General features: G+C 39.1%; 1 protein-coding gene across 1 annotated transcript in view; it reads right to left on the reverse strand.

Moving 5' to 3' along the window:
- COL4A3 (collagen type IV alpha 3 chain) overlaps positions 1 to 17606 on the reverse strand; it is a 139718-nt gene that overhangs the window by 41841 nt on the left and 80271 nt on the right. Inside the window, exons 12-23 of the mRNA XM_060106283.1 lie at positions 16218 to 16259; positions 15932 to 16009; positions 13952 to 14014; positions 13518 to 13577; positions 12505 to 12549; positions 12177 to 12230; positions 11232 to 11273; positions 9050 to 9134; positions 7582 to 7617; positions 5798 to 5962; positions 1836 to 1928; positions 1244 to 1339 (exon numbers count right to left, since the gene is read on the reverse strand). Coding sequence (XP_059962266.1) covers positions 1244 to 1339; positions 1836 to 1928; positions 5798 to 5962; positions 7582 to 7617; positions 9050 to 9134; positions 11232 to 11273; positions 12177 to 12230; positions 12505 to 12549; positions 13518 to 13577; positions 13952 to 14014; positions 15932 to 16009; positions 16218 to 16259 — 859 coding nt within the window. The remainder of the gene's footprint in view (positions 1 to 1243; positions 1340 to 1835; positions 1929 to 5797; positions 5963 to 7581; positions 7618 to 9049; positions 9135 to 11231; positions 11274 to 12176; positions 12231 to 12504; positions 12550 to 13517; positions 13578 to 13951; positions 14015 to 15931; positions 16010 to 16217; positions 16260 to 17606) is intronic.

A 17606-nucleotide genomic window follows, 5' to 3' on the forward strand; every position in this document is an offset into this window, starting at 1 on the left:
TGGTCCTTTCTATGACCAGGGAAGGGGAAGGTAGGAGAGCAGAGGCAGAGACAGCCTGGAGCAACAGTGCTGAGGTGCAGAGTTCTGGTCTGGCACAGAGGTCGACAAGGGAAGCGACATATGCTTTATTTAGCTCTCAGGATATTGGCCTATGAAATGTTTTTTCCTTCAAAAGCTGACAGCTAATATTTTTTTAAAACATGAGATTTCAGATAAAAAATCCCAATTTTATTCTTCCCATGAAAAATTGGAAGATTTATTAGCACAGAGCCTAAAAGGCTGCCAAGTAACAACAGGCCAGAGTTGAGTGCCTGATGGCACCTTCCCACTTACTGCATAGCCCCTTCAGTTTACTGCAGTCCTCACCACTCCTTATCTTCCCCGGCACTGGGGCCATTGGTGGACTTTGTTATCGTGCTTGTACGGTTAAGAATAATGTGAAACAGTGCATGAAATAGCCCATGACGATATCAAAAGGGGGGACATGAGAAATTAGACTGAGAAGGGTCATGTCTCTTGAAAAAAACAATGGGAGACGGTTTCTTTCTTTTTTTTTTTTTTTTTTTTTTTGGCCACATCTCTCAGCCTGCAGGATCTTAATTCCCCAACCAGGGATCGAACCCTCACCCCCTGCAGTGGAAGCCCAGAGTCTTAACCACTGGACTGCCAGGGAAGTCCCAGGGGCTTATTTCACTTTTTTTTTTTTTTTGCAGTACGCGGGCCTCTCACTGTTGTGGCCTCTCCCGTTGAGGAGCACAGGCTCCGGACGCTCAGGCTCAGCGGCCATGGCTCACGGGCCCAGCCTCTCCGCAGCATGTGGGATCTTCCCAGACCGGGGCACGAACCTGTGTCCCCTGCATCGGCAGGCAGACTCTCAACCACTGCGCCACCAGGGAAGCCTGGGGGGCTTATTTCTTTATGGAAGAAAAAAGTGGTGTGTGTTTGGTATGGCTGCTTCACTCCTCCAAGTTACCAGCTAGTTCCCTGCAGAAAAGTGAGTTTACAATTCCTGGATAACACAGTGGTTTGCTAGAGTTCAGCAACTAAGACGGAATAAGGGGAAATGCCAGCTTTTATGGGATTTTTGGCTTACTTTATGTTAACACAGTGTGTTTTTGAAAGTCTCCCTCCAAATTCATATAAACCATATCCTGACATCTAGCAGTATGATGCCTTTTTTTCCTGCCCAGTGAATCGACCCTTTCGGTACTTGAAAAGATACGTGTGTGCAAGTTGTCTGTACCTGGGAATCCTTTTACGCCATCTAACCCCGGCAATCCTGGGGGGCCTGGAGGCCCCGGGACATAAGGACACTGTGTGCACAAAAGGCCTGGCTCCCCTGCAATGAGAACACACTTGCGTCACTCACAAACCCATGCCGAGTCCTTAGAAAGGACAGATATTTTCCAAGCACACAATCATTTGTTATGTCTAAAATTATTTTTCATGTAGTGAAAATCATTTAGGACATTGTACATATTAATAAAAACATCATTCATCTATTATACCTGCTTACTTTATCTGAGCTTATTTTTTGCATTCTGAGAGAGGAAATCCCAAGAGCCTAGTATTAAATATTTACTATTTCAGTGTTTCTCTCCTTGAGTGCAGGCTACAACCCACATTCTAGGAAGAGCCAATGATAATTTATTGCTAAATAAATGATCCGTTTCCAGATAAATAAATACCATTAGATAATCCTTTTGGAAAAGAAGCCATCTCTGACTGTCTGCTATTTTGGGGTCATTGTTGTCTCAGGGAACTATAAAATCAGTGATAATAAAGATGATGAGAATGGCTTATTCTAGTTGAGAAACATCACTGATGGAACCAACCTTTGGGCCCATCGACTCCTGGGATTCCTGGAGACCCTGTATGGCCTGGAAGTCCACCGTCTCCAGGTGGACCTCTGCGAAAAACAATACCACCTACAAAGAGAAAACACCAAAGCTAGTTTGTTATTTCTTGAAGTATTTTCTTCAATTAGCAAGTGTTTTAGTAACGTCTTTATTTTATATGCATTTCCCCAGCTCTGTTTTGGAAGCTGAGTCTTGTGAAGGTTGTCCGCAACTGAAAAGACTGACCAGCTTTTCCTTTCACATTACACATGTGATATTTTTAATAAGGAAGCAGTGGTTCTTTGAAAGCTCAGTAGATGGTATTTATTGGCACATGATCAACCCAGGCTATCTTATTCAGTTGTTTTCAATTATTCCAAGACTATCCCTTTAGCATCTTTAGGCAAAAGGCCAGATCTCATTCTTCTGTGTATCTCCGATACACTGTATTTTCCTGACAGACTGTAGATGTTTCATCTATACCGAGTGCAAAAATGGATTCTGACTTGGGCATCATCTGTTTTCTCCTCATTGCTTATTCACATCAACAGAGTTTGTCATTTTTAAAAAAAAATTTTTTTTATTGAAGTATAGGTGATTTACAATGTTTCAGGTGTATAGCAAAGTGATTCAGTTTTACATATATATGTATATATATATATACATATTCTTCAGATTCTTTTCCATTATAAGTTATTACAAGATATTGAATACAGTTCCCTGTGCTATACAGGAGGTCCTTGTTGTTTATCTGTCTTATATATAGTAGTGTGTGTATCTGTGAATCCCAAATTCCCAATTCATCCCTCACCCCCTCCTTTCCCCTTTGGTAACTGTAAGTTTGTTTTCTATGTCTGTGAGTCTATTTCTGTTTTATAAATAAGTTCATTTGTATCATGATTTTTAGATTCCACATATAAGTGATATCGTATGATATTTATCTTTCTCTGTCTGACTTACTTCACCTCTATGATAATCTCTAGGTCCATCCATATCGCTGCAAATGGCATCATTGAATTATTTTTTCATGGCTGGGTAATATTCCATTATATATATATATATATATATATATATATATATATATATATATACACACACACACACCCCATATCTTCTTTATCCATTCATTTGTCAATGGACATTTAGGTTGCTTCCTTGTCTTGGCTATTGTAAATAGGGCTGCTATGAACATTGGGGTGCATATATCTTTTCAAATTAGAGTTTTCATCTTTCCTGGATATATGCCCAGGAGTGGAATTATTGGATTATATGGTAGAGTTTGTCATTCTTTTTTTTTGCGGTACATGGGCCTCTCACTGTTGTGGCCTCTCCCGTTGTGGAGCACAGGCTCCGGAGGCGCAGGCCCAGCCGCTCCACGGTATGTGGGATCTTCCCGGACCAGGGCACGAACCCGTGTCCCCTGAATCAGCAGGCGGACTCTCAACCACTGCGCCACCAGGGAAGCCTGAGTTTGTCATTCTTAAAGCAGCTTTTCAAGAAAGCTGTTCCCAGTCTTCCACATACATCTGCTATTACAATGGTACAGTCAATAGTTAATTCTCTCAAACTGTTGTGTTCCATGATCTAATTTTTGGTCTTGCCATTTCCAATACAGGTTGAAGGCAATGCTGATGAAACTAAATATGTACAAACAGTACCTATAGCTTCCCCAAATTTCAGAGCAACAGGTAACAGTGGAAACGTTTAATTTGGATGGAATATGTATGTGTTATATTATGTCTGTCCCATTTTGAAAAGAATGCTTATTTTGTGATCCAGTTATCTGTGTCTTTAAGTTGAATGGGTAGTTATCTCTGAACAGTAAAATCTACTTCCACTTATAAAGCAAATACATCATAGGGATGAAATATACAGCATGGTGACTATAGTTAATAATACTGTATTGCATATTTGAAAGTTGCTAAGAGAATAGGTCTTAGAAGTTCTCATCACAAGAGAAAAACTTTAACTACGTATGGTGACAGACACTAACTAGACACTGTGATGATCATTTCATAATATATACAAATATTGAAACAATATGTTGTACCCCTGAAACTAATATAATGTTGTACATCAATTATACTTCAATAAAACAAACTGAATTTAAAAAATAGAAAAAAAAGTAAATTATGGAGCTTTTATACTTAACGTAGACTCATGTATACATTTATACATTTGTACATACTTATATATTTTCATATTCATTTCATATTTAATTCAACAAATATTTGAGTACCTACAATGTCCCAGCCCCCATGCTGTAAGCTGGGCTTCACAGAGTAAATGAGACACTCCCTGACCTCAAAGAGCTTTGAGTCTTATAGGGGAAACTGACTCAGACAAGCAATGTGGAAAATTCTATGATCAGGATAAACTTGAGTGTTATAAGAGGTAGGTGGGCTCAGTGAAAACTTTCTGCAGGACTTTGAAGCCCCAACAGGAAGGACAGATAGGTGTTGCTTAGAAAAGAAAGGGTAAGAAACAAGAACAGTCTCTGAAGGGCGAGGGAGCATGGTGCCTTTGGAGAGGGAGCTGTTCTACTGCAGGTGCCCTGGGGGTCAGATCCTGATTTGAACATTCCTGAGCTTCGTGAGCTGTGCATATCAGGTTTGTCATCAATAAAATGAGGACACAAAACCTACAACTGGAAAAAGACTTGGAGGGCTAGAAGTTGTTCAAATCCCTGTTATACAGTAAAGTACTTTTGTTGAGTTTTGCTTTGCTTAGTTTTCCACATAGATCCACTCCTTAGCTTAACAGCTTGTTCTTAGACATTGTCTTCTATTAACAGGATAATTTCTTACATTGTTGTTAGCCTAAAGGAAAGCTTTTATTTATTTATTTATTTATTTAGGCCATGATGCGCTGCTTCTGGGATCTTAGTTCCCCGACCAGGGATTGAACCCCGGCCATGGCAGTGAAAGTGCCGAATCCTAACTACTAGAACACCAGGGAACTCCCTCTATTTTTAATATTGCTCATATAACTAGACACTTAACTGAATTATTTTATTAATACTAAGAGTTTTCCAGATTATTCTTTTTAATTTTCTATGTTTATAATTATATTGTCTGTAAATAATGTTTCTTCCTTTCTTGAAAAGATCACTGACGCATGGAAGATTCTTAAGGCTAGTAGGAGGGTTGGGTATAAAACACAAGACCTCCCAGGAACCTACTAGGAAAGGCATTTTAAAATATATAGAGCGATCTGTATGTTCCTGAGGTTCTATATACCTATCAGCCACACATGGAATGCTAAGTGGCTCTATCAGGGGATGGAGAGAAAAGGATAACTTCATCAGAACTTCCAGGTACTGCTTCAGAGCCTCTGGGCTGCAGCTCTGTGGTTTCTGACCCACTTTGCCTGGCAGCATCCTGCCTTGGTCCATGTTGCACACCTCTAGCCTCCTGTCCTGGGGCTTTCCTGCTGATGACAAGCCACGGGATGCCCCAGGAGCCATGCCAACACAGCCTGGAAGTGTGTGTCTGTGGGGGGATGTGGGTGGGGATGGTAGGGTGTTAGTCCCATCCTGTGGGGCACAACTTTGACCCATGTGAAATAGGGGCTGGTGGGGAAATTCTTGCCTCTTTGTCCCCCCAGGAAAGATTATCCTGAGACAAAGTTATACAGCTTCTTGGAAGATAGTCTCCAGGGACTGAATGAGCAGTTGCACTTGGCCTAGGCCAACTTGATAATGGTCATTCCTCCCCTGCTTCTCTCCCCTTGTCCCTGTTTCCTGCTCCACCCTCTGTGGGAACTCAGGCTGACACTGGGCTGTGCTTGCAAAGTAGCCCTGCCACCATAGCTGCTTCCACAGATAGCTAATAAAATGAAACTCCAGTGGAAACATAACTCTTATGGTCCACACTGATGGCCAAGCTGCATGTAAGGTTCATCACCCCCGATGGGCACATCTCTGTCACCGGGCAACGTACGCAAAAGGGCATCTTTACCTGGTGGTCCTGGAGGTCCTGGCAACCCTGTAGGGCCTGGTGAACCAGGATAGCCAGGGGACCCGGGAAGCCCCGCTGTGCTCTTTCCTGGGGGTCCTCGCTCCCCTTTACTTCCTTTTACTCCTGGTACTCCAGGGGCTCCTTGGAGGCCAGGCCTTGATGACCCTTGGAGAAAATAATCATTTATTGTTTTTTAGATGTTTCCCTGATTAATATACATTTGTTTTTCAATTGCAAAAAGTGATATATTCTTATAAAAGTTATACAGTTGAAAAGTATATAGAGCATATAAAAGTGAATTATCTGATGCCCCTTATCTGTGGCCTTGTTAAACTATCACAATACAGCAGAGCTGAGACCGTTCCATTCCAAGAAGGTAATTTATGTGACTTACTACAAGGGGCTGAAACAGAGGTTGGGATGCACTGTAGTCTCTTGATTCAAAAGGACTTCAGGAGAAATTCTTCAGTATATGTTATTTTATAAATTTTTTTTATTAGAGACTAGAAAATGCCTATCTTTCAGTGTCTCAAATGAGAAAGAGGGAAAACTGTAATTGGACTTTATTCTTGCCAATCGTCTTAGTTATATTAAAGGGTACCCTGGGGGAGGCAGGCATCTCCTGGGGGAGAAGCCATGCCAGGTGATACAAAACCCCCTTCCTCTGTCCCTCCTAAAATGACCCGGATGTGAGAAGGGCTGTCTCAAATCTCTGCCTCATAGTTAAGAATCTCTGCTGAGAAACCAGTGGGGGTAATATCCGATTATTTCTGATTATTGAGCATGAAGATTTTGGCCTAAAGGCTAATAATCCTTCGGATTGACATCTGTTTGAGAGCTTTTTAATTTTCACTTGCTGGCTTTTTAAACCGTCCTATTCATTACTTGGAAGGAAGTCTTTCTTAATATTTGGTCAGACCTTTAAAATCCCCTTTTGCATCATTTCAACTTCAAGAAATACCTGCTGTTAAGAGTTTGGTATATATTTTTCCACGCATATGCAAGAACACATAATATTTATCCATTTATCTTTTTCTTTTGCAATAGGATTATAATATACATGTAGTTCTTCGGTCTGTTTAATTTTAATTCATTTTCAAAATTATGAAACAGTTTAAATATACAGCATAGTACAGAGAAAAATATAATCAATGGCAGGGCTTACCAAATCTTTGCTATTTTGTTCTTAGTTTTGTTGCCTTTACAAAATGACACATTACAGTACGACAGTTATAACTGAGGCTACTGTGGTTAATCTTTAACCATCCTTGATCCTATTCTTCTTCCTCTCTCAAGAGGCAACCACTCTAATGACTCATGGATATTTTTCCACTTCACAGAATTGTCTATGTACCACAAACAATATATATTAAAAATTAAAACTTTATACAAAAGCTGTCATCTATGTGTCTTTAGGCAACTTGTGATACACTATGAAAACTATCATTTTAAGCAGCCTAGTTGCCATAAAATTATTGTTTTCCTAGCTCTGTGCCTCGTCTGAGTTTCAAGCCTTCTACTCCTGACACTGAAGTTACCATCTTACACTTAGTTAAAACTACTGAGAAGTAAAAAAGAGCATTTCTCTATGACTTTGTGTCAGTTTCCCAGTTTCCACTCCCTTTTCCCCTGCAGGTCACAAAGTTTACGATTAAGAAGTTGGAAACACTTGTATATCAATTAATGAAACATTTGTCTTATGTAAATACTGTAGACTCACTAGAGAGCAGTGTGTTTTCCATTTAATAGCGTTTGTATTGGTATCCTGAGAAACATGTACATACCAGGACTTCCAGGGGCTCCAGGGGGACCACTGGGGCCTGTGAATACATAATAGCAATTAATTGTTTACAAAGATGTAAATATTCCCTCCCCCCGGTTATTGAAATCTTGGATGACAATATAATAATAACATAATAATACATTTTTCATACTTTTTCTCCACTCTCACATAGGTAAATATGAGAAAACTTCACTCATTTAAATAAACTGTAAAGAAGAAACTAAGTTCATCTTAGATGCCTAGCACTCAAAATGGGGGAGGGAAGAGAGACAGGGGTAGGGGATAAGGGACATGAGCTACTATGTATAAAATAAATAAGCAGCAAGGATATATGGTACAGCAGAGAGAAATATAGCCATTTTTTGTAATAACTTTACATGGAGTATAATCTACAAAAATATTGAATCACTATGTTGTACACCTGAAACCAATATAATATTGTAAATCAACTATACTTCAATTTTTTAAAAAAAGTAAATCATGCTACTTTATCATCTTCAAATAATTCAACAAGACACTTCCTAAGAGTCTGCTCTGTGTTTGGTGTTTTGCTGGGATGATTCAGATGCCAGAATATCAAATAGCTGGAATTGTCAAGAATATGGGTTTGGTCTGGATCCATCTCAGATCGCTTATAGCTGTAACACTGCGTAAGGCTCTAATTCTTTGATGTTTATGAGTGATTTATAGTAAGCATATCAGATTTTTAAAAATCTATGTCTAATACTTATCTGTCCATTTGTTTAAGTACGCTGAGACTTTTACCTCTCTTAAGTAAAATTCTTCTTTGAAATCTTATTTATATCAATAATTTTCCTAGATCAGTGGTTCTTAATCCTGTTGCACATTAGACTTAATCTGGGGAGCTTTAACGATCTGCCAGTATCCAGGCCCTCCTCCAGGCAATTAAATCAGAATCACAGGGATGGGACCTGGACATGGTTCTTATTTAGCAGTTCCTGGGATTTTAATGTGTAGTAAGAGATAAGAGCTATTAGCCAAGATCTTTGCAATCTATCAAAAGGGATAGAACATAAGTAAATGTGACTTTAATTCATGATGCTGGAAGTCAGAAAACCAGGACTTCAGTTCCTTCTTGTCACTATTTGTGTGGATTTGCTCAAATTATAGCTCTTCAGGGACTCCATTTTCTCTTTTGTATCCCACTGAGATTGCTGGTTTCGGACACTCCCTCCTCCTTCTCTCCAGCCATGTTTGTGTCTTCCTACCAGACTTGAATGTTATGCTTTCCTACATAAAGATAATTCATTTACCTTCTACTGTATACCACCTATGGAATTTTCTTATGAAAATTAGGAAACACGAAAAAATATCACCACTTATGAACATTAGGAGACCTTCCTTCTCCTCTTGCCAATTCTGGGTCTGTAAACACATGCTATACAGTTTGCCTTGAAAGAAAGACATGGAATGATCAGCAAATGCTTTAGGAAGAAATTTATTCTCACCCTGTGGGCCAGGAGCTCCCTTGGGCCCTGGTGGGCCTGGAATTCCTTCATCTCCCTTTTCCTGGTATGCATCATAATATTCTGTCTTAAAGGAAAAAGAAATTAATAAAGAAAAAAGGCAGCTATTTATGGACAGCTCGCCAAATGCAATTACTTCAATTTCTTCTTTTTTGGCTAAACTTTTTTTTTGGCTAAACTTTTTTGGTTTATGTGTTAGAAGGATATGGCAGTTAAGTATATGGGATGGATACATTTAAAAATAAAAGTTAACCTGGTATCATGATATCATATATTTCATGGGCTTTCAATTAGAAATACATTTTATGATGTGGCCCACACACATTTAAATATACATATACATATCTATATATGTGTGAATATGTATACAGAAATTAAAGTTTCACAAAATAGTGACTTCTTACAACATATGATCAACTCTGATATTTTTTATTCTATTCTATTTCACTTTTTAAAAATGCTTGTCCTGAGGACTAAATTTATTTCAAAGTATATTGGGACCTACACATCAAAAATACTTTACTGATTGTTTCTTTAAATTTCAGGACACTGTTGGCCTTCAGACAAAGGTTTCCTCAGTCCAAGGACTCAGGACTATTACGTATTTCTGAAGAGATCAGTGGACCTACTGCTGGTCTCCTTAACCATCTACTTCCAAAGCAGAACTTCCTCTGAAGTTAGCAGAAGCCGTAGAGTTATGTGGAATTGAGCATGAGAAAAGAAGATAGAAAGAAGATGGAAAAACAAAAGCTTTTTAAAAACTTAGTTTTTTCATACACTGCATGGGGCCAATTAGTTCACTGACTTGTTTAAAGAATAGGTAACTAGAGCTTTGTGGTTAAGCAAGTATAAAATCACAAAAAAGAATTACTACTGGGCTTCCCTAGTGGCGAAGTGGTTGAGAATCAGCCTGCCAATGCAGGGGACACGGGTTCGAGCCCTGGTCTGGGAGGATCCCACATGCCGCGGAGCAACTGGGCCCGTGAGCCACAACTACTGAGCCTGCGCGTCTGGAGCCTGTGCTCCGCAACAAGAGAGGCGGCGATAGTGAGAGGCCAGCACACCGCGATGAAGAGTCGTCCCCGCTTGCCACAACTAGAGAAAGCCCTCGCGCAGAAACGAGGACCCAACACAGCAAAAATAAATAATAAATAAATTAATGTCAGATGCAGGCTTGTAAAAACAAAAAATTACTACTAATAATAGTACTAATAATGTAATAATCTCCTCCATCATAAAATCCATAAAGACATGTGAGTACCTTCCAAGTAAGTACTTTCACAAAATAGCCTCTTTTAGTTTCCCAGCAACCCCTCAAAAGTATCTTGGGATTACTTGCCATCTGAATCATTTGCTTGTAGTGTAAAGAGGCTGATTTCTGGGACCCTCCTCCGATTACTGAGTTGACTTACTTAGCCTGAAGGGTCTGAGAACTGCGTTTGTAATAACACACACACACACACTCCCCCAGGGACTCCTTTGCCACCATGGAGGAGATTTCTGTCACACCTGCACAGTCACACTGAATGTGAGAACCACTGTCTTTTGAGGCAGGAAAGGAAGATGCCAGAACTCAGAGCCTGGGTCTTTTTCACTCATCTCCTTAAGCTACAGTCACTGTATAAAATGTAGCCACCCTGCAGTCAGGAGCTGACAGACATCAAATCCATGTCCACGCCGGGGAGGGGAAACAGCCTGCCACTAAGGAGCTTGGGCTGGGGTCATTGGTTTTTGCTGACCCTGTATTAAACCCAGGGCTGAGCTTCTGCTGTCTCACAGTGCAGGGCTGTCTTAATGGGGCCCAGCTGGAGAAGGCCACCCCGCTGCCCAAGCTGTCCTCCTCTGCTGCCTTCCTACCCTACCTAAGGGCAAGGGATTACTTACCTTGGGCCAGGCCTGATTAGACAAAGGTTTTCTCCTCTACAGCCCAGGATGGGCATTGCCAGTGCATTCCAGGGACCAAGTAGGACGAGAGAAAAATACTTGTCCATTATCAAATGGACAAATAATGACAACAGCTATTTTTTTTGCCCCGGTTTGATAAAAAAGTAAATACTGTAATCTCTATCATAGCAGTCAATAAGAGACACTGATTCAAAATTTCCTTGATATTTTGAAAGACTTGATCAAACATGACATTAAAATGGTCTTTAATTACACTTACTGGACCATGAAATCCTGGAGGGCCCATGTCTCCTTTCCACCCCTATGTTGAAAGACAGTTACAAATTATGAGCACATTAATCAGAAGTATTTACATGTTAAGTATACTTAGAAACCAAAATGCACAGTTAAACAAATCTATGCTAAAATTGATGTTATTTCTATGAAATGTACAAACCAAGTTAACATGAAAGGGATACTACTTTTGATTATCTTCCTGGAGGGCCATATCTGAGTCAAGAATCTTATCTATAAGGTCTGGAAGAAGTGGCTGCTGTTCTCTAGGTTTCTTCCATATCACTGCCTTCAAAGGATGTTTGCATCATTGCATGCTCCTCTGTTCCCACCCAGACTAGAGGCACAGGGAAACCAGGCTGTGGGTTGTAGGCAATTTCCGGTGTCCCAGCTATAATCAACCTCCTTTCTTACCTACTCAAGAGGGCATTCCAGAATTCTACTGGAAGCGATATTAACACAGGATAAAAATCTTGAATCTGCATATATACCTACATATGAAAACTATTTGAAAATATCTGTGACGTGTTGTCAGAAACACTGATGTGGAATATGGTCCACAGTCAACTGATGATGACCTTTCAGTACATTGTGACCCAGGTTGAGACTCACGGGGACCAGCCTACCCTTGACCTCTGATGACCTGAAGCTTCCTCCAATCGCAAGTCCTTTCCAGCTTCTTCCTCGTGGGGACCTGAAATCTCACTCGTCCTAAGTCAGCTTCTACTACACAGGACAGGTGGAACATCTTTCCCCTTCAAGTGTTCAAATACAGTTGCCACATCTCTTGTTTCTTCTTAACAAATATGCTAAGATGTTTTAGTGAGCTCTCATTCCAATTCCTTGTACCGAGTTTCAGGACGTGTGGGGAAAGGGTGACCAAACCCAACCAATTAAAAAAGCTGAAGATAGATGTTAGGAAGGGAATTACCTTGATGCCATCTTCGCCCCTTAACCCAGGGAAACCCTTGCTGCCTTTGGCTCCCTGCGGAGAACAGCAAAGTGTAGGTCAGAAGACACATTGATAATCAATTTCTTCTGTAGGAAGCAAAATGCTTTAAACTCCTTTCGGGGAAAAAAAAATGTGCTCAGATGACCTCTCTCCACAGTGAGGGTGTAACACTATGATTCTCAAACATAATTTTTAAAAGCTATATGCTTTTTGTTTGCTTAAAACTACTTAGTGACTCTCAAAAACCCTTCTTTGTCTAATAGGACTGACACTTTCACTATATTAATGGGCCAAGTCACGTCTTTACCTCAGTGCCAGGGAAACCGGGGGCACCATCTTTTCCAGGCTTTCCCTAAAACAAAAACAAAACAAAAACACGTAACTTAATAAACATGGGTAATTTCAATAAACATGAAAAACTTAAATGATATGATCATCTCTTGACCTTAGGCAAGAAAGCCTGACTGAGGTTTCCCCCACTTATTAAAAGGAAAAACTATTAACCACAGAACAGGTGATGACCTTCTCTTGCTAGGGAAGGCAGAAGCCAGTCAGAATGGGAAATTAGGGAGGGTCACTGGAAAAAGGAGAGGATATTAAGAGCTAAGCTTAAACTAGAGTTAACACCACCCATCAAAGCTTAGAAGGAAAATCAAGGAAGCACTGAGCAGAGAATCGAACAGGAAAATCCAGAAAGAGGGAGGCGTTCACAGTCTATTCATTTGCGATGTTGGCAATTCCCTGAACTCCAGATGTGCCTATATTTAAATGTATGTATAAAAGGTATTTTGCAGCATTCAAACAGACAGGGCTTTTGGGATTAACTATTATGGTGTTTACCCTCCATGATAAAATTAAAAATCATATTAGTTGAATATTTTTTCTTAGAAAAAAATATGCTTTTCCCAGTGTATAGTTTTTAGAGTTTTTAAACAATATATGTATTTAAATCTTTGCAAAATAGAGCTGGGTGGGAGAGTGAGCCTCTGTTGCTTCTACATGCTCCTCTTTTTTTACCCATCACCCCCTATATGGATGAAGATCGTTTGTCAAAGAAGAGGATGAGGCTGATACACAGAGAGCAGCAGAAGTGAAATGGACAGAGTCCTGCCCATTTCATTTCAGGTTCAGAAGTCCTTGAAGCTTGTTTTAGCCTTGAACTTCTCAGATACTTGAACAAAAAAATTCTATCTCCCAAAATTTTTTAGAAAGTTTAAAAAATCTAAGCTAGTTTGACTTAAGCACCTTATATTCACGACCTCAAGAGTCCTGAGTACTTACTAATTTAGGTTGCACATGACACTGAATTTCCAAACTCACCTGCGGGCCTGGTTCTCCAGGAGCACCTTTTTCTGATCCGTAAGATTCTCCAGGTGGCCCCTGTATTTATGAGAGTTAGGTCAAGTTTTGTAAATTATTGATTTTTGACTTACATTGATTTTTATTAACTTTTCCCTTCTGTTAAAATTTTTGAAATGGTGGGTTATCTAAGAAGGACATCTTATTTACGAATATTAATTTAAAAACAGATGCTGAAGATAACTCATAAGATGGGTGCCATTGGGTACATGTAAAACAGTGCAGGGATTTCAGCTAGAAGTGGCCATAAAATAATTCTAGTATTTACGATCTCTGCAGTAAAATACTATTGTGCTTTAGCTAATATTAAGATTTAAAGGTAGATCATATATCAAAATATGCTCTAAGGTTCTACTTTTTGTTTCAAGGGAACAACATGATTCTTAGTGACCTACTGAGGGTCCAGGGCGTCCAGACCGGCCCACGGCTCCCTGGTCTCCCTTCTCCCCCTTGAGGTCCTGTCACAAAAACAAGTTAAGGTCATTACCAACAGATCAAACAAGATATTATTGACTATATTTGGAAAAGTCCTCTATTTGTTCAATGGATTGGATTTTCAAGCTACTTATATACCTCCTGTTTACACACCACATTATCAATTTTCACATTTTGAATTTTGTACCTGGGAACACCCTGAAACAATATACAAACATTTTGTGTGCTATATTTTATTTATTTTTTAAACAGATGTATAGTTGATTTACAATATTATATTAGTTTCAGGAGTACAATATAGTGATTCAAGATTTTTATAATTATACTCCTTTTATAGTTACTATAAAATATCGGCTCTATTCCCTGTGCTGTACAATATATCCTTTTTACAATCTTTTCTTTTTTTTAAAAAAAATGAAAGTATCCTTTAGATCAAACTCTATTAAACTAATTTAATTCTTGAATCAGTTTTCTATAAGCACAATTAGATCATTTCTAATGTAGTTTACTTTCATTTTTAATATACTGAAATTATTTTCACTGAGATCAACTATTTTCTGAGTAAATGTTACAATGAGGATTGAATTCATTAATTAGGTTTGTTTTGCCCTTATCACATTTTATTCACATATTGTGAAAATATAATTTTCAAAAACAATTTTTTCCCAATGCGAGTGTCCTCCTGAGGGCATCATTTTTATAAATAACTCAATTTTGTCCCCTGGGTCAAATCTTCCAGATCTTGCTTTTGTCAAAATAAGATTTTTTCCCATCAATTTTCAGCCAATAAAGCTTTAGACTTTATTAAATATACTTTTGTTGATTAATTCTGAAAAGTTCAGCTATTCTCCTCAGCCAATTTTTTTTCCAGTCTTCAATGAGAGTTATTATTTTGGCCATATAAAACTTCACCATGTTCTGTTTTACCTCTTCTAGTTTTGTTTTGATAATTTCTATCATTAAAAATTAATTATATTGGAAAGAGATGATAAAGGGATTTCTTTTGGGGGTGATGAAAATGTTCTAAAATTGCACATGGTTATAGCTGCACAGCTCTATGAATATACTAATAGCCACTGAATTGTACACTATATAAGTGAATTTTATGGCATGTGAATTATATCTCAATAATGCTGTTAAAAGTTAATTATAATTAAAACCCATGAATTTTATTCTTTAAAAGGGTGAAAATTATGGTATGTGAATTATATTGCAATCAAGCTATTATTAGAAACTATTAATCATAAGTTTAAAGGAGGATGATTTATGTTTATTTCTCAGTTAATCCACAAGAAAATTGTTAGCTTCCCCTTCACTCCCCATTCCCCTTCCCAGACATTCCCGGATCAACCTGGTGTCTAGGATTGGTGGTGTATGATGTTGTGATGTACTTCTTCTGAGCATTTGATTCAATTCCATCCTCTGGTCCTTCTAGCTACCCCAATGTAGGAGCAAAAAGCACGTGATTATGTCAAAATAACGAGTCACAGTGTCCTTGAAGAGGAGTGGGGGCCACACCGCCTTGGGGTTATGATGGCAGGGTAAAAATGTCCCATTTGATTATGATATTGCTCTACCCTTATCTTTAGGTCATTGCTATCCAACTGCATCAGAGCCACACACCATTTTGCTACTGTTTATTCAAAAATACTCACCATATACCCACGCTATGTTAGCAACAAGGAGAGGGATGGGGATACTGGGTGAGCAAAACTTGATCTAGGCTCTTCCTTCAAGAATGGTGGGAGTGGCTTGCCTTGTGTCTTCCCCATTTCATGTTTTCTAGTTCTCGAGTAAAATATGGAGAAGGAATAAAATCCAGAGGCCCAGGTTGGCTGAGCTGGGCTTAGGTGACAGAGCTTATAGAAGAGGTAAGGGATCAAAGGACCTCATCCCAGAAAGGGGAAGGCGCAACCCCAATAATAAAATTGAAGAGTTACCGTTCTGTTAACCAGGCCGGTTAGTGTCACGATAACTGTTCCTGGTGGTCCGGGCGGTCCTGTTAATCCTTTCATACCCTAGAGACAAATACACTCAGGAATAAAAAACTAAGCTTGAGAGATCTATATTTCCTCTTTAGTTCTTACCTAAGAAGATAAAGCAAATGAAACCTGAGACACAGGAAATACTTTCGTTTCAGTGTGACTTAGTGAATAAATTGTGTAAGTTGATTGCTAGGGAACTTAAAATATCTTGCCCACAAATAATCCACAGAATTTAAATTACCCGCTCTCCTTTTTGTCCTATCACGTTGTCACCCATGTGACCCTGTAAGAAAAGACAAAACCAAATTATTTTTTTAAAAATGAACATGAATGTAGAGTCTAAACCCATTAAGGTTCAATGTTTATAACTGAACATTTATATTTTAACTGTAATGTTAGTATTGTAAAAGTTATTTTAGCTATTTCTTGGAGTGGAGTGGCAACATGTTTCTTTTAAAAGTAGAGATCTTGAAGCACAGAAAGCTTAAGGGATTTACTTAATAGGGCAAGTGATAACATGAGATGGTGTGGGGCAGGGGAAGGAACCCAGCTCGGAGGACATTTTTCTGGCTCAGCCACCAGCCAATTTTGCTTCCTCTGGCTGGTAACTTCCTGATGCCCTAGTTTCCCCATCTTAAAAATAAGAGGGATGTATAGCTGATCTTCAGGATTCTGAAATTCGAAACTTAATAGAGAACTAAGAATAGAATTCAAGCAACCTGACTTCACTAGTAAGTTAGTGACATGAGATAAGTCTAATGTGAATCACCTCTCTTCAGTAATCTATCATTTCAACCAATGTGTCTTTGCTTTTCTGCTCTTGAGTTTGCAGATTTTCCCCCAATTAGGCCACAAGCTGTAGAGAAAAGCTCAAGATGAGGAGTCAGAAGACTTTAAACCTCAGCTCTGCCAATTACTATTCATCTCACAGGGTATGTATGTGCGTGCATGTGTGTGTGTGTATGTGTGTGTGTACACACATCAATGAAATAATAAATGTGAAAGCACCTTGGGAAGTACCCTACACACAAAGGCTATCTGATAGTAAGTAATTTCCTGGTGGGGCTCAGCCTTGCTCAACATTTTCTTACTTAAAATAATGAAGGGGATCAGAATACACCACCCCAAAATATATACCACTTTGGCAGAAGAATTATTTTGAGCTGAAGGCACGTGAGAAACAGCAAATGAAGAAAAAAGTTCCTTGCTCTCCCCCATCTGCCTCAAGACAGGGCATAAATTTCCCTTTGTGAAGGTGTCACCCTCCCCTCTCCTGTACCAGGAAGAGAAGACAACTCATCATTGGAGACAACACGAACTTAAGTCTGCATAAACAAACTTTACTGAAATAACACTTATCTTCCATTAGTTTCCCCCATATATTGACCTTTCCACAATCTACTGCCCCTTGAAGCTCAAAAGCCTGTTCCTTTGTCCTGTCACTCCTCCACAAATTTATCACCCTTTGTTAAAATGGTATACAAGCCTCTGGATCTGACTGCCTCTTTGGGGTTTTCATTTCATTTCTGTGAGGTCTCCACATGCCTATGAAATCAAACTTTCTTCTTACAGTTAACCCACTTACTGAACCTAAGAAGATAGAAGAAAAAGTTTTTTTCCTCCCCCATAC

Source organism: Mesoplodon densirostris, chromosome 8, assembly GCF_025265405.1.
Source record: "Mesoplodon densirostris isolate mMesDen1 chromosome 8, mMesDen1 primary haplotype, whole genome shotgun sequence".
NCBI lineage: Eukaryota > Metazoa > Chordata > Mammalia > Artiodactyla > Ziphiidae > Mesoplodon > Mesoplodon densirostris.